Raw genomic sequence first — 25,106 nt, forward strand, 5'->3', positions numbered from 1 at the left:
ATTTTCATTTACTTTATAAATAAATGAAAATAAATGAGTTGGCTAGTGTCACATAATTAAGCTATATAACGGGTCATTGAGTTTGTGCATATTTTGCTTTAGTACCCATCTCAATTATATACTGTACCATGGAGATGAGATGTTAGTACAATATTTAGACTTGTAATTTGTTTGATCTCTTTTGGAATGTAAATATAGGATTTTTTAAATGTATTATCACCAAATGTGTTAACAATAAATACAATTGATTAACAGTGCATTTGATATTAACTACGCTGCCTGAAACATGACTTTATGGGCATATTATCACCACCAGCAGTCATAGGTAAGGAAGAAGAATGCCAACACATAGGTAGAACTTGGGATAGGTTTTATCAAAGCACAGAAGAAATATTAAACTGAATTACAGACAGGATATAAATTGAAGAGGCATTATTCAGGCAACAGTTACCCATCAGTCAACTATTTTATAATGAACTGTTTCATCAACAAATGAGAGGCCACGACAGACAGAAATTGCTTTAGGTCTATTTGATAATGACAGACTACAGTCAGACCACACACAAATCATATTCTTGATTAACACAAGATGAATCAGGAAAAGTCACATGATCTCAGTCAAACTCAACCAGCAGGGAGACATTGCTTACCCCTGCCATCCATAGGCAGAACGTTCTGTTCCTCTAGTCTCGAAGTCATTGAATTCCAATTCAGAATCTTGGTGATGGGAGCCCATTGTTATTTCAAGGACAGAATACTATTGAGATGTCCATCCATGGGCAAATGATGCTGGCTACAATGATGCTGCTAACAGCTCGGCCGAGTGTTTCTGTAGGTGCCTGTTGAGGTGTGTGCGGCGGGTGTAGCTCTTGTCACAGTGAGGGCAGGGGTACGGACGCACTCCAGAGTGAGTCAACAGGTGCTTCTTCAGATCAAACTTCCTCTTCAGGCTCTTCCCACACTCTGGACAAGAGAACGGCTTCTCACCTGAGGGACGGGACAGTATTAAGGGCTATAAATCAAGATTACACAGAGTTACTTCAGATTACACAGAACTACGATTAAATTGTTTGTTTTATTATCATCGATCACAAATGCATAAACGCACTGCATATGTCCTGCATCACATATGAAAGTACAAACATGTTTAGCATTTCTTGGACAAATGACAACAGTATCATTCATATACACCATATAATTGTTAAATCAACAGCCCCCTTAAAGGGATACTTCGGGATGTTGTCCCTTTATCTACTTCCCCAGAGTCAGATGGTATTATTATGTCTCTGTGTCCAGTATGAAGGAAGTTAGAAGTAGTTTCGCGAGCCAATGCTAACTAGCATTAGCGCAATGATTGGAAGTCTATGGGTATCGTTGTGGAAATTCTTACACAGGGACTTAGCAAATGCAATAGCGCTAGTTAGCAACTTCCTCCAAACTGCTCGCAGAGACATAAAAATGGTATCCACAACTTCATCGGACTCTTTGGGCCTCATTGCCAAAATCCGAGCTATCCCTTTAACTACAAGCTCCTGGTTCTGACCTGAGTGTGTCTTCATGTGTTCTGTCAGGTGACAGGATATGGAGAATGTCTTCCCACAGTCAACACAGCTGTAAGGTCTTTCTCCTGTGTGACAGCGCATGTGTTTCTGCAAGTCCCCACCAGAGGGCCACGCCTTTCCGCACACCTCACACACGTACGGCCTCTCGCCCGTGTGCCGCCGCACGTGAACGTTCAACCCGGCGAGCGCCGTGAAGCGTTTCCCGCAGTAGGAGCAGTGGAAGGGCTTCTCGCCCGTGTGGATCCGGAGGTGTCCCTCCATGCCGTCTTTGGTCCGGAAGCGCTTGCCGCAGTGGGCGCAGAGAAAGGGCTTCTCCTCCGAGTGGGTTCTGAGGTGGGACTGGAGGGACCCCAGAGTAGTGAAGTTCTTCTCACACTGGTCACATTGATGAGGTCTGTCCACAAGATGGCTTCTCTGGTGGATCCTCATGAGGGTCAGGCCTGTAAACGTCTCCTCACAGTAGCGGCACTTGTACCTCTGGCCCTCGCTCCCCTCTGGGACCGGATGGGTCTGCTGGTGTTTGATGAGTTTGGCCTGCGAGGTGAATGTCTCGCCGCAAACAGGACAGACGAGTTTGGGTACGCGGTGCATCTGCCGGTGGGCGTCGCGCTCCTTCGCCGAGCCGAACACACGCTCGCACTGGGTGCAGGCGAAGCCGCCGCCGGAAGAGTGAGTCTGCTTGTGATTGGTCAGGCTAGAGAGGAGGCGGAAGCGTTTGCCACACAGGCAGCACTGGTGCAGTGGCTGGGCCCAGTGGGTCTTGTGGTGTCGGGTCAGTTCCAGCTGGGTCCTAAAGCCCGCCCCACATTGAAAACAGGTGTTGGTCTTGTGGGTGAGGCGGTGGCGGTACTGCTCGCGGATCGATGCAAACCGCTTCCCGCACTGTGCGCAGTCGAAGGTGGCGTTGACACACACAGAGCGCTTATGGTCGTTCAGGCTCCAGGGCGTTGGGAAGCCAACGCCACACTGGGCGCATTTGTAGCGGCCGCCTCGCGAGTGTGTGGTCAGGTGACGCAGCACCTGGGAACGGTAGATAAAACACTTCCCGCACGTTGGACACTTATGGGCAACACGCCGGGGATTGTGGGATACGCTAGACGGGAGCGTCTCGGAAGACGATGACTCCCCTGTGGGGCTGTCTGTGAGGAAACAGGAAGAGAAGGTGAGAGGTAATTGGTATTTTATTAGGATCCCCATTAGCTGCTGTGAAAGCAGCAGCTACTCTTCCTGGGGTCCACACAGAACATGAAACATAACACGAACATTAATAGACAAGAACAGCTCAAGGACAGAACTACGTACATTTTTAAAAAAGGCACACGAGAGGATAACCAGAGAGGATATTGGGAAATGGAGTTTGTAATGGAGGACAAAATAGGAATATCTTATGCGTACACCTGATAGGGAGCTGCAGCACAGGAGGCTGGTGGGGAGGACGGGCTTGTGATAATGGCTGGAGTGGAATGGTATCAAATAAACCACACACAGGTGTTTGATGCCATTCCATTTGCTTTGTTCCAGCCATTATTATGAGCCGTCCTCCCCTCAGCAGCCTCCTGTGAGCTGCAGGTGGTTAGGAGGGTATAAGACACTCACCTGTGTCATTCTCCACCCTAATACATTCTACAGGCTTATCAGACGACTCTGGGATGATGCTGAGGTGGGAAATAACATGTCATGTTAATCATTCATCCTTTACCCAATACTCACACACAGTTCACGTTTCGACACTGTTCAAATAATGTACACTCAAAAACACACAAGATACAATCTGTCCATACTTACTGTCACGCTACTGCATTCCACACACACACACTCCCAAACACACGCTGACCACACTTTCCTCCTCAGTGTGGTGTTAGACACACACACACTCTGTCCATCATCACACTACCACTCACACACACACTTACCACTCAAAACACCCATTCTGATACAATCTGTCCATACTTACTGTCACGCTACCGCATTCCTAACACACACACACAAATACTGACCACACATACCTCCCCGGTGAGGCCTGGGGCTTTTGGCTGCTCACAGGAACAGTGTTCCTCTCTGGCGAGGGCCTGCTCTGTCCTGAGGGAGAGTTGACTGCAGTCTGCCCCCTGCAGGCCACAGGCAGGGTGAGAGTGGGTGCAGACTGGGAGACGACAGCAAGAGAGTGCTGGCCCGGCTGGGGGATAATCATTATAGATTGGCTCTGAACAATGAAACCCATAATCCCTAGGTTGGACGTTTCCGTTTCCCCTGCCACTCTATTGGCTGATTCCTGGTCTTGACCAATCAGCTCGGCTACTTTCGATTTCTCGTCGTCCTCTCGTTTGATGCAGACCTTCTCCTGTTCTTCTCCTCTCTCTTCATCCATCCTTTCCTCAGGGAAGGGTTCTGACTCCCTGTCAGAGTCGGGAGAGGGACGGTACACCATCAAATTTGAAAGACAGACAGGTAGAGAGCTGAGGAGGTTGGTCTGGGATGGGCTGGAGTCTGCACAAGACAAGCGAGAAGCACAGTTGTAAACAATTCAAATTCATTTTTTTGGACTTTTAAAACAACTGAGACTGCAGACTATGACTGGGTTGGTGATTTCTGCAGGGTTGGTGATTTCTGCAGGGTTGGTGATTTCTGCAGGGTTGGTGATTTCTGCAGGGTTGGTGACGTACCTCTATTTATCAGGTGTTCCCGGCAGCACGTTTGGCTCTGCAGCACAGACCTCAGCCTGTCACTGTGGGGGATAGACTGCAGACATTCATCCACACCACCGGGGACAGAGTCAAGCCAGGAAGCAGCCTGGGGAACACAGGGGGGAGATGTGTGCTGGTCAAAGTGTGGTTGGTAAATGTGGTCAATATGTAGCTTGTGTAGTCTCTTAGTAGTGAAGTTGATGGTTGACATGCGGTTGCCGGTCACTGTGTACCTGCTTAAAGTCTGGTACTGGCAGCAGCTTCTCCAGTCTGGAGAGGAACACACACACCAGAGACTCCAGCTCTGCATTAAAGTATTGACCAAACTGAGAGAGATAGTACAGAGAGAGAGATAGTACAGAGAGAGAGATAGTAGACAGAGAGATAGTAAACAGAGAGAGAGATAGTAGACAGAGAGATAGTAAACAGAGAGAGAGAACAATTCTTCACTGCTCAGAGTTTAGTACAGTGCTGTCACTTGCTCTGCTGCATGTTACTCAAGTGAAGAAAGATTCATTTTCTTACAGTCCATTGATCTCCTGGACTCCTCTGGGTGTACGCCATGAGCCTGGCTTTGGCATCCTCAAAGGCCTTGTCACTGGACTGTAAAAACAACAGACACATACCTTAGTGTGTCAGGGCCAAACGCCTCCCTCTCAGCACTCAGAAAAGGTGTGTCCCCATTCTGACACTCGGTTCTCTCCCTTTACTCCACCCTATCACTCTATAGGTTCAGTAAAAGGCAGGCTGTAAAAATCCAGTTCCCATGAGCCCTCTCTCTCACCTTTGTCAGACAGATGGACTGGATCCTGTCCAGGTGAGTCTGGATGAGTTCTGGGGCGACATCCTCAACTATCCACTCCTGGGACATCTGCTAGATGGACCGATCAGGAGGTCCGTTTAAAATTACAACACTGTGCAACACTTTACAACAGAGGTGAACTTCTGATTTGCAGCACATGGAAAATACTGTGTAGGTTACTGCTGGAAGAAACACACACACCTTTGCTCTGAGGCCTAGAAGCAGTAATGCTCTCTGCCTGTCAGTCAGTAGTTCTGGAACTGTCTCTGTGACCAAACACACAAAGTCCTCCAGCTTCCCATAATGCTCCAAACCCTGCCGCCCCACCACCTGCCACATGACCGCAGACATCAGACGCAGCGGTGGCACCAGGAGTCTCAGAGAAGAGAGAGGGAGGGGGCCATCTGTGGGGAAGGAGGGGGAGGTAAGTATAGACAGGCAGGCTACACAAAGCACACATTTGCCCTGTTTGAATACTTCTGGAGTGTCCACCCTGAGATGGAATGTTAGGCGTTTGATCCCCAACCAAGTCACACCAAAGACTGTAAAAATGGGACCAGATGCATCTCTGCTTGGCACTCAGCAATGGATTGGGGGTAAAGACCTGCGATAGACTGTCCTGTCCAAAGGGAGTACACATCAAGCTGCCTCACGCATCAGAAAACAGGAAATAGACTCATGCAAGGCTACTTACTTACTTAATAGTACAGCAGTGCTTACTTTAAAGAAGGATGGACGTTAGGTGAGATGCAAGTGTTCAAACAGTACACATTTCACCATATCCAGGAATCACACCACTGGTCATCACTGTGAATAGCTCTGGTCCAGGGCATTAGAGGGATGTGCTAACACCCTGGACCAGAGCTACACTTTGAGCTGTGCTGGCCAACACAGGAGGTTGGTGGCCCTTAATTGAGGAGAACGGGCTTGTGGGAATGGCTGGAGGAGAATCAGTGGAATTGTATGAAATACATCAAACACGTGGTTTTAATGTGTTTGATGCCTTTCCATTTACTCCGTTCCAGCCATTATTATGAGCCGTCCTCCCCTCAGCAGCCTCCACTGCTGGCCATGTATGAGTAACTGCAAACATTGATTGTCTGAAAGTGGGTGTTGTGAAATAAGTGGGAGGGTCAACAAAAGTGAGTATATGGGAATATAACAGCTAATTGGGCAGTTGCCACTCAATGTCATTTTGCGTGACTGGTAACTCCTTCCTTTTAGCTAAACTGGTTAGGATAAATACCATGGCAGGTTAGGATAATTACCGTGGCAGGTTAGGATAATTACCGTGGCAGGTTAGGATAATTACAGTGGAAGGTTAGGATAATTACCGTGGCAGGTTAGGATAACGTGGCAGGTTAGGATAAATACCGTGGCAGGTTAGGATAAATACCGTGGCAGGTTAGGATAATTACCGTGGCAGGTTAGGATAATTACCGTGGCAGGTTAGGATAATTACAGTGGCAGGTTAGGATAATTACAGTGGCAGGTTAGGATAATTACCGTGGCAGGTTAGGATAAATACCGTGGCAGGTTAGGATAATTACCGTGGCAGGTTAGGATAAATACCGTGGCAGGTTAGGATAAATACCGTGGCAGGTTAGGATAAATACCGTGGCAGGTTAGGATAATTACCGTGGCAGGTTAGGATAATTACCGTGGCAGGTTAGGATAATTACCGTGGCAGGTTAGGATAAATACCGTGGCAGGTTAGGATAATTACCGTGGCAGGTTAGGATAAATACCGTGGCAGGTTAGGATAATTACCGTGGCAGAAAAGATGGCAGATGTGGATGCTGAGTTCGAATCAAGCAGCGCGTCGAGTAAAACTGGTGAAGACAAATGTTCTGAATGGAGAAAATAAAGTCTGTCGGTCCTGTTGTTTTTTTTATAAAGTGCAAATACGTCCGCATGTGAAGCTTGGTTATGTAAGATATTCTGTCAGAGCTTTCCACCCCAAACCACTGCTGTGTAAGAATTGTAAATTATTTGGCCATGTTTCAAGTGTGTGCTGGGAAGAATTGCGAGGGGTACTGGTGCCGGAAGACCCGCCCTCCCAGGTTCCCCTTGAGCCTGTGTAGGGATCAGATCTGTTTTATTTTTTAACAGGGGGATCAGATCTGTTTGGACGGGGGTCCTGTTTACATCCCGCACAGTAGGTGGCGGGATGCACATTCAATTGTGCGATCGCCAAAATACCGTAGAAGAAGACTTCCTTTACAACAGCACCGCGCTATTCCGCGAAGCGCAAGAAATATGAACACAGAACAATTAGAGATATTTCTCCGGATGTATAAATGTGAAGCATTCGCTTGGTGTTTCCACTCACTACCAAATATGGAAGTGCGAGAAGATGTAACGAGATGGATTTTGGCCGACATTCTGCTAATTTTCTCAATTTATGAAACATTTGATTGCAATACGTTTTTCTGTAACCAAAACTAAAATATGTTATGAACAGAGTGGACTAAGTTTTGTAAACTTTACACTTTGCTAAAGTTAAAAAAAACATTTTTATTTAGGAGTGCAAAGGCGAATTGAGTTATTGCACACGCGCATTTCAAAGTATGCGTTCCCTAGCGGAAATATGCAGATGTTGGCTAGAACGCGCCAATAGGATCTCGCTAGCTCGTGCTTGGCTCTGCCCACTATGACTAATTTGTTGCCATTAGAAACGACAGGCTTGGTTATAAATACACACACACGTATATATGTCCACCTTTAATTAACTAGGCAAGTCAGTTAAGAACAAATTCTTATTTACAATGACAGCCTACCCCGGCCAAACCCGGACGATGCTGGGCCAATTGTACGCCGCCCTATGGGACTCCCAATCACAGCCGATGTGATATACAGCCTGGATTCGAACCAGGGCCTGTGGTGACGCCTCTAACATTGAGAGTGCCTTAGACCGCTGCGCCACTCAGGACTCCAGGTATGAATGCAATGACTTCTGCCGAGGACATATCGCTGTAAATGCTGCATGGCCAATGCAGACATCGGATTGAACATGCAGAGTTTGGCTAAAACGCTACAAGGAAGCAGCCACGCAAAACGGTCTTGAGTGACAACCAATCTGCCCAATTAGCTGTTAGATTTACGCTTTTGTTGATCCTCCCGCTTATTTCGCAACGCCCACTTTCAGACACGCTCAATGTATGCAGTTACCCATGACTCCTAGCAGGCAAACTTGGTGCATAGGCCACAGCACCACCCGAGTGATACTGCCAAGCAAGTACGTATGAGTATATTTTACAGTTAATCCCACATTTCGCAGGAGATGCACTGAAATTGAGTGTGCAATTTTAGCTAGCTAACGTCAGCTAGCCTATAATATTTGATAACAAGACTAGAGAAAATAACTCAGGTCAGCGGAAGCTAACTTTAGCTAGATAACGTAGCTAGCTACGTTAAACTACACCCACAACGGCCTGCTTCCACCGACAGCTTGATTAGAAAGAGTAAGCTATATAGCTACCTAGCCACAATCTTTACATTAATGCATACCCATATTGCTTCCCCGTGGAAATCTTATATGCCGTCTTTTAGTCGTATCTTACAAATGTTGATTGAAGAGGCAAGGCTAGCTGCTCGTTTCCTCGTAAACTTTTGATGAACCGGAAGTTGATAGAGCAGATAGCCAGCGTGCGTTCTGCGACTCACAACAACAACACAGCTGATGGATTTTGATAATCAACCAAATTAGGCACGTAACTAGCTAACTGGCTAAACATTTGCCTACTTTTGTCTTTTGTCAAACTACAAACTAGCTAAGCATGTTTTTCTTATTTTCTTTTTTACATCAAGACCGTGACTACATGGTATTTGGTGAGACGATCCTATCAGATCTTGTCCACCACACCACCAGCGGGAGAGCCTTACCTGGGACAACACATCAGAATTCTAGAATCTCCCCCTTCACTTTGGACCAAAAGTGGTCCTCCTTTTGACCGAATCATCAAAAGATTCCTTTCGAGTGCTACAGGAGGATACTCCAGAGACAATGGCTGATATTGAGAGGGACAATCAACACACAGATATACTGCAGGTGCAAATAAAACAGGAGGACGGAGAAGAGCCTCACGATACAGAGGACCGTCTCAAGAGTTCTAATACCGGAGAACAGAAGCCTTGTCACATCTGCCCTGATTGTGGTAAAAGTTATACCCGTTCGGATAATCTTAAAACACACCAGAAAATTCATATGACAGAGAGGCCGTACCTCTGCTCTGAGTGTGGTAAAGGTTTTACCCGCACAGATCATCTGAAATCACACCTGAAAACACATGAAAGAAAGAAGAAGAAACTGAAACACCCCTGTACTGATTGTGTGAAAGGCTTTGTCCATTTGGAGCAGCTTGAAAAACATCTGGAAAAAAATCACCTTGCACACAAGGAAAAGAAACCTCACGGCTGTCCAAGGTGTGATGAGAGCTTTTCTGACCTGGAAGAACTAACAACACACTTGCCAGTACATACTGAAGAGCTGGCCCTCTACTGCTCTGACTGCGGTAAGCGGTTCTTACACAAAGGAAAATTTGAAAGACACCAGAGAGTACACAGTGGACAAATGCCATACATATGCACCCACTGTGGGGAGGGTTTTACACAGGCACATAGTTTGAAACATCACCAGCGAATACACACTGGAGAGAAACCCTACCTCTGCAACGAGTGTGGGGAGAGTTTCAGACACGATGCAACGTACAGGAGACACAAGCGCAAACACGAGCTACCACTCTCTGAAAAGAAAGCCTATCCTTGCTCAGTATGTGGGAAGACTTTTACCCGCTCCGATGGAGTGATGAGGCATCTGAGGAGGTTCCATTACGGAGAGAGAGCTCTCCAGTGCTCCTGCTGCGACAAACGTTTCTTTCAACAGGACACACTAACCACACACATGAGAATTCACACTGGAGAAAAACCGTACAGTTGCTCTGACTGTGGGAGAAGCTTCTCACAAGATGGCGACCGAAAGAAACACCAGAAGAGGCACCACACTGGAGAGGGCACTTCACCTCTGACCCTCCATGTGGACGGCACAGGGACGCACACACACACACTATAACAGAGACATACACACTAACAGACAGTAACAGGCAGACTCAAGACACAAAAACAGGCCAGTGGGTAAACCAGGTTGCAATGAAGTTATTCTGACAGCTTTGGCTTTATTTTTTGTGTTTGTGTGTGGTAACATGTATTTCTCTCTCTCGTTTAAGTTTATTGGCAAGACTAATTTTAGCCCAACTTCTCACTGTTTGTAAGATGCTTACTGCTCATTGCAGCTACTTAAGTGATCATCGCCCACTCCATTACTGACTCCATTACTGTTACCCCTCTATTCATCCCCCCACTCCATTACGGTTACTCCTCTATTCATCCCCCCACTCTGTTGTCATCCCCCCACTCCGTTACTCGGTTATCCTCATCCCCCCACCCGTTACTCCTCTATTCATCCCCCCACTGTTACCCCTCTATTCATCCCCCCACTCCATTACGGTTACTCCTCTATTCATCCCCCCCACTCCATTACTCCTCTATTCATCCCCATACTCCGTTACTCGGTTACTCCTCTATTTATCCCCCCACTCCGTTACTCCTCTATTCATCCCCCCACTCCGTTACTCGGTTATCTCTCTATTCATCCCCCCACTCTGTTACGGTTACTCCTCTAATCATCCCCCCGCTCCGTTACTCGGTTATCTCTCTATTTATCCCCCCACTCCGTTACTCCTCTATTCATCCCCATACTCCGTTACTCGGTTACTCCTCTATTTATCCCCCCACTCCGTTACTCCTCTATTCATCCCCATACTCCGTTACTCGGTTACTCCTCTATTTATCCCCCCACTCCGTTACTCCTCTATTCATCCCCCCACTCCGTTACTCGGTTACTCCTCTATTTATCCCCCCACTCCGTTACTCCGTTACTCCTCTATTCATCCCCCTACTCCGTTACCCTTCTTTGTCCACCTCTCTGCCACCTTTCTATTCACCCTTTCTTCATTGGTCTCCCCATTCTCCTTCTCTCTACCCAAATTAATCATTCATTTCTATATCGCTAAGCTCCTCCCCTTTCCCTGCACCTCCCCCTGTCAGCCCCGCGTTAAACAGATTACAGAGGATTCTCTGCTATTAACACGCTGTTGGGACTGTGGCCTAGCAGTGTAGTGTGGTGTCCAGCTTAGCCACACACACCAAACAGATGATACTGTATGAGAGAGAGAGAGAACTACCTCACCACTGATCTGGGTAGAGGGAAACAGGCAGCGATGTGATCGGACAAATACGCAGCAGCAAATCCTTCTTCTATAGCCTCCATCTTCTAACCTTAGCCTATCTATACTCCTCTCTACCTCAACCCAGCCCGCTGTCTCAGCCCGCTGTCTCAGCCCTCTGTCCCAGCCCTGCCCCAATCCAGCCCTCTGTCCCAGCCCTGCCCCAACCCAGCCGTGCCTCAACCTAGCCCTCTGTCCCAGCCCTGCCTCAACCCAGCCCTTCCCCAACCCAGCCCTTCCCCAACCCAGCCCTCAGTCCCAGCCCTGCCTCAACCAAGCCGTGCCTCAACCCAGCCCTCTGTCCCAGCACCGCCTCAACCCAGCCCTCTGTCCCAGCACCGCCTCAACCCAGCCCTCTGTCTCAGCACTGCCTCAATACAACCCTCTGTCCCAGCCCTGCCCCAACCCAGCCCTCAGTCCCAGCCCTGCCTCAACCAAGCCGTGCCTCAACCCAGCCCTCTGTCCCAGCACCGCCTCAACCCAGCCCTCTGTCTCAGCACTGCCTCAATACAACCCTCTGTCCCAGCCCTGCCCCAACCCAGCCCTCAGTCCCAGCCCTGCCTCAACCAAGCCGTGCCTCAACCCAGCCCTCTGTCCCAGCCCCGCCTCAACCCAACCCTCTGTCTCAGCACTGCCTCAATACAACCCTCTGTCCCAGCCCTGCCCCAACCCAGCCCTCAGTCCCAGCCCTGCCTCAACCAAGCCGTGCCTCAACCCAGCCCTCTGTCCCAGCCCCGCCTCAACCCAACCCTCTGTCTCAGCACTGCCTCAAAACAACCCTCTGACCCAGCCCTGCCCCAACCCAGCCCTCAGTCCCAGCCCTGCCTCAACCAAGCCGTGCCTCAACCCAGCCCTCTGTCCCAGCCCCGCCTCAACCCAGCCCTCTGTCCCAGCACCGCCTCAACCCAGCCCTCTGTCTCAGCACTGCCTCAATACAACCCTCTGTCCCAGCCCTGCCCCAACCCAGCCCTCAGTCCCAGCCCTGCCTCAACCAAGCCGTGCCTCAACCCAGCCCTCTGTCCCAGCCCCGCCTCAACCCAACCCTCTGTCTCAGCACTGCCTCAATACAACCCTCTGTCCCAGCCCTGCCCCAACCCAGCCCTCAGTCCCAGCCCTGCCTCAACCAAGCCGTGCCTCAACCCAGCCCTCTGTCCCAGCCCCGCCTCAACCCAACCCTCTGTCTCAGCACTGCCTCAAAACAACCCTCTGACCCAGCCCTGCCTCAACACAACCCCCTGACCCAGCCTCTATTCTACTTCAGCCCTCCTCCGGTACTCCCTGGATCCTGAGTGAGCCTCCACTCCCCCCTTCCCCTCATGGCAGGTATCATGGACCCTGAGGATACAATTGTAACAGAACCCAAGGATGAGGATATCTAACCTGAGGATAGAATCGAAACAGAACTGGAGGATAGAATTCTAATGGAACCTGAGGATATAATCGGAACAGAACTGGAGGATATGTGTTAATTTATCCAGAAGGTTCTGATGCTGAGGAGCCAGATGGGATTCTCTTTGAGCCAGAGGAGCAACAAGAGGGAGATGATGAGGAGGATAACGTCTTTGCCACATGGATGGGCCGCTACAAGAAAGCAGCAGAACAAGAGGACAAGGATAAAGAGGTGGAGAAAAGAGAAGCAGTGATATAGGAGAGGAAGAACAGCTTCGAACGACAAGCTCCACCACGGGCAGACCGGCGGCAATCACTACCCTGTCCAGTGAGTCTGTGTACATGTGAGGTGCTGTTGTAGAGGAATCTGCTTTGTCTTTGGGAGTTGTATACACAGACCAGTAGGAGTGAGTTTTGAGGGGGAGGGTCAGAGCTAGGACTGCTGGGTTTGACTGCTGACACTCAAGATAAGTCAGTCACTCCGCCAGGATCCCCTACCACACACCAACCCACCACAGGGCTCTTTAGCTCCTAGCCTGAACCCCAAAATACAGGTAGATAGCTGTTTCTTCTTTCTCACACTCAGTGTTATAGGAATTTCCAGGAGAACAAACAGGAGAGCAGTCGTAGGGTAAAGTCAATCAAAAGTCTTTCTGGTTTATTACAAGTTGCAACAGGGAGACACCACCTAGCACAGAAGCAGAGGAAATGTCTAACTGGCCTCTTGGAGACAGACCCTTTTATATCCCTATCAGACAGCAACACATGTTCTGGAAACAGCAGCTAGACATTTGATGGAAATCAAGACAAAAAGGCAGTGACTGTCAGCCAGAGAAATAAAAGTTGTTACATTGCTTTGTTGTGCCTTAGCTACAGCCAGGGGACAGGGACTAATGGGATTATAATAGGCAGGAGCATACGTCATTTACATACGTCCCCCGCCAGGCCAAACTCGCTGCAATGCATCTCATCCATGAATGATCCTGGCTGCCCGATACCAGCCAATACTGAGCGACGATCCTCCATGATTCCATCTGCCATTCCAGATTAAAATGCAAACGCGGTTCCGCAGGCGGAACGTCATGTCTCCGGTACGCTGGCGGTGTGTGTGATGGTCAGGTGGGGGTCTTTCTGAGAACACTACTTTAGTCTCATTCTGTTCAATTAACACTTTGTTAAAAGTAAATCTGTGTGTTTGTGTTGCAGAGCGACGCTGATTGTGGGTCTCATCTGTCATGATGACCTGCACAGAGGAGGGAGTGTTTCTCTCTCACACACTCTTTCTCTCTCTCTCCCTGAAGTGTATATAGGAGTGGCTGTGGAGGAAGCAGGTGTGTTGTGTGCAGGTGGTGCTCTTGCCAGAACCACTCTACTGGAGCTTCACTTGGGTTAAAGTACCCTGAGAACCACGTAGAACAGCCTAGAACTGGACAGAAACACCTAGAACTGGACCCAACCTCTCACAACTGCATATAGTTGGAAAGAACTGCCTAGACAGAACTACACCGAACCTGGAAGAACTACCCAGAACTGACGAGAACCGGTGAAGAACTGCAGAAAAACACTCAGAACTGCCTAGCGTTGTAATGAACCTTGCAGAACTGCCTAGCGTTGTAATGAACCTTGCAGAACTGCCTAGCGTTGTAATGAACCTTGCAGAACTGCTTAGATACGGACATCACTTATTTTTATTTGACCTTTATTTAACTAGGCAAGTCCGTTAAGAACAAATTCTTATTTTCAATGACGGCCTAGGAACAGTGGGTTAACTGCCTGTTCTGAATCTAGAGTGCTGTGCTGAGACAGAGACCTCCGTATTCCCCCAAATCCCAATAATCCAGTATCTTTTAATATTGTTTGTGTGATCGTGTATGAGTGAAATGTATGGATGTTTTTCCAAAGGTTTTACTTATAAGAATCGATTCAACATGTTTATTTCAAGATGTTGTTTGTTTAGTCAAATAAGGGCATTTACATTTTTACATTGTATCCCATCTACGTCTTTGTTTTCCTCTAGTCATCCCCTAGTCATTGAATAAAACACTTGGTTGTTCTAATTGTAAAATGTATACTAAGTTGTATCATCTTTATTACTGTGTACTACTGTGAGGTTTCCACCACAAATATAAGGCTCTGCTGCCCCCTTTTGTTATTGTGGTACTGCAGTTATCCCCAGCCCGTCCCGTCTCCGTGGTTACACAGTGGCGGAAGTTATCGCAATCCACCTGTTGCACTTCGAACAGGAAAAATAGCTCGACAAATCAATATTTGGCGTTCTTAAAAACTAAGCCAATCGAAGCAACGGGAAAGTTCTAGAACTACTAGCTACATTCTATCCGTGTCAACTTTAATGGACAAACTAAAGAAAGTTTTGAGTGGCCAAGATGGCAACAATGATGACGGCGACATATTGCAAGTAGGTACGTTTTCTAGCTAGCTAACGTTAGCTAATATGTTGTTTACCCTAAATAATATCTAGCTATGTTTGGCTTTCTCGCTAAGCCTTTTTAAACGCATGCTTTATCTACGTTACGAGTACAGTTGCTTAGCAATAACATAGTAACGTTAGCTAGAAACACTAGGCTAGCTAGGTGAATGATGCCCATGTTTTCTAGCTATGTTGTTTATAAATGGTGCGGTGTTGAAACAGGCGGCGAACCAAGCCTCCACCCTGGGCTGGGGCACGCGCATGAAGGGCTTTATCGCATGTTTCGTGCTCGGGGTCTTGTGTTCCATTCTGGTGAGTCGTCATCTCTCTCCCATCATTTCAGCATTGCTCGGACTGTCAATTATGTGTGTCAGTGTCAGTTGTGTTTCCCAAACCTCTCTCAGTAAGCCAGAACACATCGATATGTTTTTATTCCAGAAAGTATTGGGGGGGTTGATCTCGGAGATATTCAAATCTGTGCATTGAGGTCTAGACACTAAGGGCAAGTTGATAGTGTCGACAGTAGAATAGGAGTCATTTGGGACCAATTGATAGTGTCAACAGTAGAATAGGGGCCGATGCTAAGTTGTTCATCCTCTCACCTGGTGGCAGGGGACATGCTTGCTGTGGATTCCAAGGGTTGGTCTGATTCTGTTTGCCGTGCTGTACACACTTGGCAATGTTGCCTCTCTGTGCAGGTGAGTAGAGCGTTGTTGAGTATTAGTGGGTGTATGTGCGGTTTATGTGGGCATTTACAAAACAGTTAGGCCTATTTTTAGATTTTAAGGTATCCCTGGGACCCTCCCCAGATCAAAGCTGACATTGTCCTTGTCCAGTTTAACACCTAAGGTGCACATGATACAGCAATCACATTTCTAGTGCAGTTACTACAATAATGTAAGTTTAGTCAAATAATGTGTGTATTCTCAGCACTATGTTCCTGATGGGACCCCTTAATCAGCTGAAGAGGATGTGTGCCAAAGAAAGAGCACTGGCCACAGCTATCATGCTGGTGAGACCACACGACACACACACACCCATGTTTGTTTTACTATCCTCGTGTGGACCAAAACATGTATTCCCTTTCAAAATACTATTTTCCATAACCCTAACTCCTAATTCTAACCCTAATTGTAACCCCTAAGCCTAAAATATATATTTTTCTTGTGGGGACCAACAAACTATCCCCACGTGTCAAAATGTTCCTTGTTTTACTATGCTTGTGAGGACTTTTGGTCCCCACCAGGATAGTAAAATGACAAAAAAACAGTTTTTCTGTTCATTAATTACATGCTACTTGTCTCTCCTCACAGACCTGTCTGGTGCTAACTATGTGTTCTGCTTTCTGGGTGAGTATAACACACACATGATACATATCCTGCACCTGTTGTGTTATCAAATCCCTGCAGGCCTTTTTAGCTAGTCTGTTACTCATTTAAACTTTGTCTTACATTGTTCTACCTCAAAGTATATCTGAGTGCTTCTCTCTCTCTCTACAGTGGAAGAATAATGGTCTAGCCTTACTCTTCTGTATTCTACAGTTTCTGGCCTTCGCTTGGTGAGTGGCTCACACACACACACACACACACACACACACACATGCTTGAGTAATCTCCTTCCTTTAGTGTGTGTTTGTGGTATTACATCCCTACAGTCTGCAGTCTGAGTGACACACACACACACACACGCCCAGAGTTGTTCTGTGCTGAGGGCTTTTTGGCAGGCAGCTCAATGCCAGGTCCTTATTTGTAACTGAAAACAGAGTAATTATGGCCATAGCTTTTAGCCTGGCTAATCACACACGACTAATGCAGCTAGCTTTGTTCTCTCAAGCACCTCCTTCACAAAGACAGGAGATTCATACACACACACAGTCTCTCTCTCTCTCGCTCTCTCTTGCCCACATACATACACACACAGGAGTACACACAGATGTGCAATTAGTTTACATACATACATAAACACCATTAAAATAACTTCCACTGTAACACAACAAACACTCATGCATAAACTCTGTTTTCACAGACTCTCTGCCACTGACACACTTCAGATAAAGACCTTATACAGCCCTTTGCTGTGTGTGATGTATGACGCTGACTTATACTATACTTCTGTGTTTCAGGTATGGCCTGTCCTACATTCCATTCGCAAGGTGGGTGTTGGTTTCCACAGTAACTGCCCGTCCACCTCTGTCTGTAGCCTTAACTGCCCGTCCACCTCTGTCTGTAGCCTTAACTGCCCGTCCACCTCTGTCTGTAGCCTTAACTGCCCGTCCACCTCTGTCTGTAGCCTTAACTGCCCGTCCACCTCTGTCTGTAGCCTTAACTGCCCGTCCACCTCTGTCTGTAGCCTTAACTGCCCGTCCACCTCTGTCTGTAGCCTTAACTGCCCGTCCACCTCTGTCTGTAGCCTTAACTGCCCGTCCACCTCTGTCTGTAGCCTTAAGCCCTATTCACAGTATTACATCATCCCTTCCCATTCAGTGATGGTTCAGTCCTAAAGCAAATTCTTTGAAGTTTTTGAAACTTGACTTTGGAGTGTTTATTCTTTTACTAATTATTATTGTTTGTTTGTTCACAGGGATGCCGTGATAAAGGCCTTCTCTGTCTGTCTGAAGTGAGGCTGCAAACCTCCCTTTCACTCTCCCTCTGAGGGGTTATGATGTGTGTGTGTTTGGGGGTTGGCTAAAGCCCTCAACTCTCTGGCAAACACACAGACGCCACACAGGTGTGCTGGAATGGTGCCCACTGAGTAAACACTCGTCAGCGAATGCTTTCCAGAGCAGAAGTGTACCTGAGGTATGATGTTGTGTAGAGGAATCTGTTTGTGAGGGATGCCTTATCTTATCTGTGTGTGTGGTGTGGTTTCTGTCCCTTTAAGGTTGGTGTATATGTGCATTTTGTGTGTTTTTCTACACTGTGAGTCCAGCTCCTCTTAATTTACTGTGGAGGAAGGGTCAATGCACCACCTCTGTCATTTCTATAACTGTAAATCAAACCAGACCAAAACTATTCAGATCTATATTTAGGTGCCAACATGGTGTGTCTTCACTAGTTAGTTGTACTGTAGGTGTTTATTTACATGTGTTCACAATGGACAGCTGACTACTGATCATTTCACTTGCTCAGGTCTGGAAATCTGTACAGTCGGATGACTTTTTGCACCTAATCCCAAGTGCACTTACCAGGAGTCTGAATATAAGGGCCTGCTGTTAAACGTTCTTCTAGCTGGATAGATATACAGTTGAAGTTGGAAGTTTACATACACTTAAGTTGGAGTCATTAAGACTTGTTTTTCAACCTCTCCACAAATGTTTTGTTAACAAACTATAGTTTTGGCAAGTCGGTTAGGACATCTACTTTGTCATTTTTCCAGAAATTGTTTATTTCACTTATAATTCACTGTGTCACAATTAAGGTGGGTCAGACGTTTAAATACACTATGTTGACTGTACCTTTAAACAGCTTGGAAAATTCCAGAAAAGGATGTCATGGCTTTAGAAGCTTCTGATAGGCTAATTGACATTTGTGTCAATTGGAGGTGTACCTGTGGATGTATTTCAATGCCTACCTACCTGCTTCTTTGCTTGACATCATGGGAAAATCAAATGAAATCAGACAAGACCTTAGAAAATACATTGTAGACCTCCACAAGTCTGGTTCATCCTTGGGAGCAATTTCCAAATGCCTGTAGGTACCTCCATCTGTACAAACAATAGTACGCAAGTATAAACACCATGGGACCACGCAGCCGTCACACCGCTCAGGAAGGAGATGCGTTCTGTCTCCTAGAGATGAATGTACTTTGGTGCAAAAAGTGCAAATCAATCCCAGAACAACAGCAAAGGACCTTGTGAAGATGCTGGAGGAAACAGGTACAAAAGTATCTACAGTAAAACAAGTCCTATATCGACATAATCTGAAAGGCCGCTCAGCAAGGAAGAAGCCACTGCTCCAAAACCGTATAAAAAGCCAGACTACGGTTTGCAACTGCACATGGGGACAAAGACTGTACTTTTTGGAGAAATGTCCTCTGGTCTGATGAAACAAAAATATAATTGTTTGGCCATAATGACCATCATTATGTTTGAGGGAAAAGGGGGAGGCTTGCAAGCCAAAGAACACCATCCCAACCGTGAAGCACGGGGGTGGCAGCATGTTGTGGGGGTGCTTTGATGCAGGAGGGACTGGTGCACTTCACAAAATAGATGGCATCATGAGGGAGGAAAATTATGTGGATATATGTCTCAATACATTAGTCAGGAAGTTAAAGCTTGGTTGCAAATGGACAATGACCTCAAGCATACTTCCAAAGTTGTGGCAAAATGGCTTAAGGACAACAAAGTCAAGGTATTGGAGTGGCCATCACAAAGCCCTGACCTCAATCCTATAGAACATTTGTGGGCAGACCTGAAAAAGCATGTGTGAGCAAGGAGGCCTACAAACCTGACTCAGTTACACCAGCTCTATCAGGAGGAATGGGCCAACATTCACCCAACTTAATGTGGGAAGCTTGTGGAAGGCTACCCAAAACGTTTGACCCAATTTAAAGGCAATGCTACCAAATACTAATTGAGTGTATGTGAACTTATGACACACTGGGAATGTGATGAAAGAAATAAAAGTTGATATAAATCATTCTCTCTACTATTATTCTGACATTTCACATTCTTCAAATAAAGTGGTGATACTAACTGACATAAGACAGGGAATTTTTACTCTGATTGATTGTCAGGAATTGTGAAAAACAGAGTTTAAATGTATTTGGCTAAGGTGTATGTAAACTTCCGACATCAACTGTACATGCAGAAAAAAAGAAGGGAAGAACTGCTTCAAGTGCTCATGAATCTTTCACCTTTTATATAAAACGTCTGTTATTTTTATTTCAACTCCGTTTCCTGTAAACATGGCTAACTGCTGTTTTAACTGTCATGGTTAGTAGTACCATAATTTTGTGTTAGATTCTTTCCACAGGTATTTTGGCTTTCATTTCAGTTTTTTAAATAATTTCTGGGGGAATCGTTTTTTGTTGTTGTTTTTCAATCATGTTTCCTGTAAACACTACTCTTTAACTGTTTTAACTCTCATGGTTTGTACTATAGCCGTTTTCTGGGCGGAATTAAAATATCAATGCTGGCTTCAGCATGCCCTAGTCACGACCATTAAAAAACCCTCTCACTGGGGCTGTGACTTATGTTAACTTGCAAAAAAAATGAATGCCTTACTTCACATGATTTAAACCAGGGAATCACTGCTTTTTAAAATATGTATACTGTACTACTGTAACTCTCCTGAGTGACCTCTGTTTCATAAAACCCTCCCTATAGATGGTTGTTTCATCTGCATAAAAACATGTATGATGCTATTAAACACTTGTTTAATAGAATAACATATGTTCTATATTCAGGATACATTGTTTTAGGACCATGGTTAGTTCGTCTACTTGTCTAATATGAGCGCAGGTAGTTACAGGTTTGGAAGAAATACTTTTTAAATCACGATTGTTTTTTTGTACCATCTGGAAATTGAACACTAATGTTTTAAAGTGTAACGATAATTTAGCGATGTGGGCCAATAATGTATGACTATGAATCATGTTTCATGTGTTCTTGTCCTGTTTGTGTGACACCATTTTACAACAGAAATAAACATTTTCAAACTATATTATGGAGTGTTTTAATGTGCACGAGTGAGAGTTGTACCACCTGTTTTGCCTTCCTTGGCTTTGTATTTTCTGATGGAGTCTCACCGGGGTCACTGCCACACACACACACACGCATTCCTTGTACAAAAGGTCTGAGGTGTGTATCGTGGGATTATGATTTGGTGCGTTTACCTGTGCTCTGCTTCCCACCTTTTGATATTTGCCTCGCGCTCAGTTAATGACGCTCCTTTATGCGTTTTAAATCAGTAAAGCCCCTAATCTCCGCTCGCCGCCCGCCGCTGATTAAAAAAAAATATCTCTCCAAACACACACCGCTGCAGCTGCGAGCTCACAAGGCCGTTCGGTCACACCGCCAGCTCGCGGGGATCGGGTGTCGCTGTAGGAGCCCTTCTGGACACTGACCGTTCCGTGTGCTCTCTGTTCTTCCCTCCTCGGGTGTGGAACGGAGCTTCCACTGTGCACAAACTAGTTAAAGCAACACCAGTTCGAGCTTCGTTCTACCTGAAAAAGATGATTCTGAGATAATTGGCTTTAAAGTTCCGAACCCTTATTGGTTTGAATGGTGTCAGAAATATATAGTATTATTTCGAACTTAACATGTCATTGGGGTATTTAGACTACTGTATATGTAGAGACCATTGAACCGAACAAGGCAATTCCAACTACACGTTGAAAAAAAATGCAGATACAACCGTATAGTACCAAACGAGATGTTTTTAGACAACACACAGTAGGCTACATTAGTGTAGTCCAAATGGACAGGTCTCTGAGCCCAGTAGGTCGTCAGACCAAGAGTGGAGGGAAATGTTCTGGGAAGCATTTTACGTTTTCAGTCGTTCAGACTTTAACAACATAGTTTCCGTTGTCTATACTTAAGAGCAGGAACGTGAATTATTATCCGAAAAAAGAGCCGTACGAAATGACCTAGACTATATTTAATTTTCTTCAGAAGATTTTCTGTCGTTTTGGAAGAGAGGGAGGCTTGTTCAATCCGTGCGCTAAAAGCATCTGATTCCACTCCTTGCCAAGAGCACCGGTAGTTAGACCATTAACCGTAGTCACCGATAATGATTTATATAATAAGGCTACAGGCCCACGACAGCAACGTTTGTCTTTTTGTGTAATTGTGATCATTTCGAACGGAAAAGCCAGTCAACTTGTCTTCTGGCCCCCTCCGGCATGGCCCTTCGCTGTCCATGGTGCTGACAAAAGTGGTGCGTACGGTATTTCAATGCAAGTTGAGAAAAGTCATCATGCCAAGTTGAAACAATAACAAAGCCACATCCTGCCTCTGTTTTGGTAAAAAGCTGAGGGATGTGCCTCGGAAATATAACCACTCTCAAATTCATAGACCAAGCTATGGATGCAAGGACTGATCATCCAATATATACAAATTGTAGTTTTAAGCATGTTTTCAGTCTATAGGCTACAGAGTTTGTTTACATTTACAATGTTTACAAGCTTAAAGTTTGGGTTATGTTGAGGTTTTACAGTTGAACTAAGCTTATGAGGCATTTACACGTTATGTTCTTCAAGAATCAATGGGGTATGTAACATTCACTATAAATCCAAAATTAGTTGTACCAACTGCAGATTGACCCTTTAAGGTCTAGGCTAGCTCATCAAAGAAACTCTCTCTCCCTCCCTCTTCCTCTCTCTCACTCCCTCTTCCTCTTTCTTGCTCTTTCTCTCTCCCTCTGACAAATGACGCTCTGTAAATGGTAAATTAGTGAGAGTTGATCACATGACCGGCCGGCCGAACCTGTCTTGTGCTCCGCACCGGTGTCGCATTGATTTACAACTGCAGTTCACAATCCTCATGGCTAAAACACCCACATGGGAATTCATTTGTTCTGTTTCAATTTAACCGAATTTAACGACGTTTTTTTCCCCATCACCTGCTGAGTGAGATATTTGTGAGTAAGATATTTGTTTTACCTAATTGTAAACTTTCTTTGGAGAAAACATCAGTCTTATTTGAGAGGTAGCCTTTAACCTCGTTGAGGTCCCCAAATGAAGGTTGAGGGTTTAGCTGAAGGCAGGGCTGGGGGTAACCCCTGCCCTGGTCCTGCCAGCCAGTGCTGTATCTCGCGACTGCTAAGCGTGGTGGAGAGCGAGTTGCAAGCGGGGCGCGAGAAGGGGGACCCCACCGAGAAGCAGCTGAAGGTGACGCTCGAGGAAGCGGAACTGTGGCGGAAGTTTAAGGAAGTTACCAATGAGATGATAGTCACCAAGAGCGGCAGGTGAGCTTGAGTTAATTATAATTGTGTACCTTTATTTAACTAGGCAAGTCAGTTAAGAAAAATTCAAATTCTCAATGACGGCCTACACCAAACCCGGACGACGCTGGGCCAATTGTGCGCCGCCCGACTCCCAATCACGGCCGGTTGTGATACAGCCTGGATTCGAACTAGGGTGTCTGTAGTGAAGCCTCCAGCACTGTAATACAGTCCGCTGTGCCACTAGGGAGCCCCAAATAGTTTGATAGACGAGCATTTTTTAATAGTAAAATATATTTTATTGATCTTCAACCGCAAGAGGACATATATTGGGGAGAGGAGATTCGCAGACAAACATACAGACAATACCAAATGCAAGTTTCAAGAGTTTGGTCATTTGATCACCCATTCATTATATGTATCATCCACCCATTGCTAAATTAATTTTATGAACACATGCAGCAGAATTCAAACCTATATTTCTCTGTCACACATATCACTCTAAAACGACTAACACTTCTGTTATATTAGAGGGCTTTGAATCAATTACCCAATTAAGAGACCATTCGATTTCAATTGATAAATTGATAATTCCATTTTCAATTAGTTCAGCCCTTTTTTCAACTTCACTTCTATTCCTATAAACGCATCTTGATCGAATCTTCTAGTTCAGCCCTTTTTTCAACTTCAGCTTTCTATTCCTATATAATCATTACGATTTCATAAGAATTAGATCCAAGCGAAAACTATTAATTACATAGGCCTATCTGTAATTTAAGTGCTATTGAATAATATGAGTTATTTAGGAATAGGAAGAACATTTTTTTCTTGTACTTATTAGAGCTGAAAAGTGTAATAGCCTATATTTTTTATAAAAGGGTAGCGTAATACATTTTAACAACCAGAAATATTACGTTTGAGAAAGTTCAGGCCAAATATTGTAAGCCAGAAAATATTTTAAGAAAATGAGATTCATAAAAATGTGTTTTGAAAATATCAGTGACATATTCCTTTATCATGATCCCATGATCCCATGATCCCATGATAAAGGAATATAAGCCCAAGGCTTATGCACAGTTATTCAAATTGATTCTGTTTAATTGTATAGTCTCGTGTCTTTCATGTCATTAATTAATATTTGATATGTTTATAGTCTATTTGATTCGTCTACAAAACATTAGTTTAGAACACTTTGTTCCAAAAATCCGACTGCAAACCTCGACAGGCTGGTTATTACTGGCTAAATGTATCGTCACATTCTTAAATTAAGAAAACATGTTAGTTTAAAAAAAATCTGCGTTCTAAACTTAGTATTGCCCGTAGTGTATCGAACGGTTTAATAGATTTCTCTGGCGCATGACTACTTTTGTGCTGACCCTCTCATGCTCTGAGGGGCGGCTTGACCGGTCCAGCGCGTGTTGTAGTGGCAGGTCAGCTCACCTGGTGGGTGTCTGTCCATTTACACGTTGGCCACTTCAGAACGTTTTTATTTGGGGAAAACAACAATTAATTTAATAAAAGTAAAAAGAGTCACAAAAAAAGTCCAAAAAAGTGAGTTTAGAGTTGTGTGTGTGTGTGTGTGTGTGTGTGTGTGTGTGTGTGTGTGTGTGTGTGTGTGTGTGTGTGTGTGTGTGTGTGTGTGTGTGTGTGTACTGCGTGCCTGTGTACATGCATTAATCTGTGCGTTCCTACTGTGGTGTTCCAGGAGGATGTTTCCGGTGCTGAAAGTGAGTGTATCGGGTCTGGACCCCAACGCCATGTACTCCTTCCTGCTGGACTTCCAGCCAGCTGACAGCCACCGCTGGAAGTACGTTAACGGGGAGTGGGTTACAGCCGGTAAACCGGAGCCTGCCGGTAATGGTTGTGTGTACATCCATCCCGACTCACCCAACTTCGGAGCCCACTGGATGAAGGCACCTGTCTCCTTCAGCAAGGTCAAACTCACCAATAAGCTCAACGGAGGTGGACAGGTAGAGCATACACACACACAGTCAGTCTATAGACTCTAGCTTAGTTTCTGGGCCAAAACTCACCAGTACATCCCCAGCTGCACTAGATACCTCACTAACTTCAT

General features: G+C 45.7%; 3 protein-coding genes across 10 annotated transcripts in view; 2 read left to right on the forward strand and 1 right to left on the reverse strand.

The window, feature by feature from the left end:
* Window positions 1-353: 353 nt before the first annotated feature.
* LOC139373712 (oocyte zinc finger protein XlCOF6-like) lies at window positions 354-8,670 on the reverse strand. 4 transcript variants are annotated; one of them, XM_071114601.1, is made up of 11 exons: window positions 8,559-8,666; window positions 6,819-6,898; window positions 5,250-5,452; window positions 5,031-5,117; window positions 4,772-4,849; window positions 4,480-4,572; window positions 4,226-4,352; window positions 3,569-4,049; window positions 3,159-3,217; window positions 1,544-2,701; window positions 354-987 (listed from the first exon to the last, which is right to left on the reverse strand). In XM_071114601.1, the coding sequence occupies exons 3-11, from the start codon at window positions 5,397-5,399 to the stop codon at window positions 794-796; spliced, it is 2,427 nt and encodes an 808-aa protein (XP_070970702.1). In that variant the 5' UTR covers window positions 5,400-5,452; window positions 6,819-6,898; window positions 8,559-8,666; the 3' UTR covers window positions 354-793. The 4 variants fall into 4 exon arrangements, with proteins under 4 accessions (XP_070970702.1, XP_070970701.1, XP_070970699.1 ...); XM_071114600.1 differs by lacking the exon at window positions 6,819-6,898 and having other exon boundaries at window positions 8,559-8,670; XM_071114598.1 differs by lacking the exon at window positions 6,819-6,898 and having other exon boundaries at window positions 355-987; window positions 5,031-5,120; window positions 8,559-8,661.
* LOC139373713 (vesicle transport protein SFT2B-like) lies at window positions 8,200-20,810 on the forward strand. Of its 5 annotated transcripts, none has more exons than XM_071114603.1 (10): window positions 8,200-8,286; window positions 8,859-9,562; window positions 14,023-15,137; window positions 15,372-15,461; window positions 15,762-15,847; window positions 16,080-16,161; window positions 16,463-16,498; window positions 16,649-16,707; window positions 17,272-17,301; window positions 17,730-20,810. In XM_071114603.1, the coding sequence occupies exons 3-10, from the start codon at window positions 15,072-15,074 to the stop codon at window positions 17,767-17,769; spliced, it is 489 nt and encodes a 162-aa protein (XP_070970704.1). In that variant the 5' UTR covers window positions 8,200-8,286; window positions 8,859-9,562; window positions 14,023-15,071; the 3' UTR covers window positions 17,770-20,810. The 5 variants fall into 5 exon arrangements, with proteins under 5 accessions (XP_070970704.1, XP_070970703.1, XP_070970706.1 ...); XM_071114605.1 differs by lacking the exons at window positions 8,200-8,286; window positions 8,859-9,562 and adding exons at window positions 12,427-13,049; window positions 13,768-13,840; XM_071114606.1 differs by lacking the exons at window positions 8,200-8,286; window positions 8,859-9,562 and adding exons at window positions 12,427-13,049; window positions 13,794-13,840.
* Window positions 20,811-22,826: 2,016 nt separating this feature from the next.
* LOC139372721 (T-box transcription factor TBX19-like) overlaps window positions 22,827-25,106 on the forward strand; it is a 5,872-nt gene continuing 3,592 nt past the window's right edge. Inside the window, exons 1-2 of the mRNA XM_071112517.1 lie at window positions 22,827-23,056; window positions 24,738-25,002. Coding sequence (XP_070968618.1) covers window positions 22,827-23,056; window positions 24,738-25,002 — 495 coding nt within the window. The remainder of the gene's footprint in view (window positions 23,057-24,737; window positions 25,003-25,106) is intronic.

The sequence above is a fragment of the Oncorhynchus clarkii genome, chromosome 18 (assembly GCF_045791955.1).
Source record: "Oncorhynchus clarkii lewisi isolate Uvic-CL-2024 chromosome 18, UVic_Ocla_1.0, whole genome shotgun sequence".
Classification (NCBI taxonomy): Eukaryota; Metazoa; Chordata; class Actinopteri; order Salmoniformes; family Salmonidae; genus Oncorhynchus; species Oncorhynchus clarkii.

Coding starts and splice junctions, on each gene's coding strand:
- LOC139373713 (XM_071114602.1), top strand. CDS start 9,055: ATGGCTGATATTGAGAGGGACAATCAACACACAGATATACTGCAGGTG.
- LOC139373712 (XM_071114597.1), bottom strand. Junction 4,573..4,771: donor GTCCAGGAGATCAATGGACT/GTAAGAAAATGA, acceptor TATCTCTCTCAG/TTTGGTCAATACTTTAATGC. Junction 4,050..4,225: donor GGAACACCTGATAAATAGAG/GTACGTCACCAA, acceptor TGTCTTGTGCAG/ACTCCAGCCCATCCCAGACC.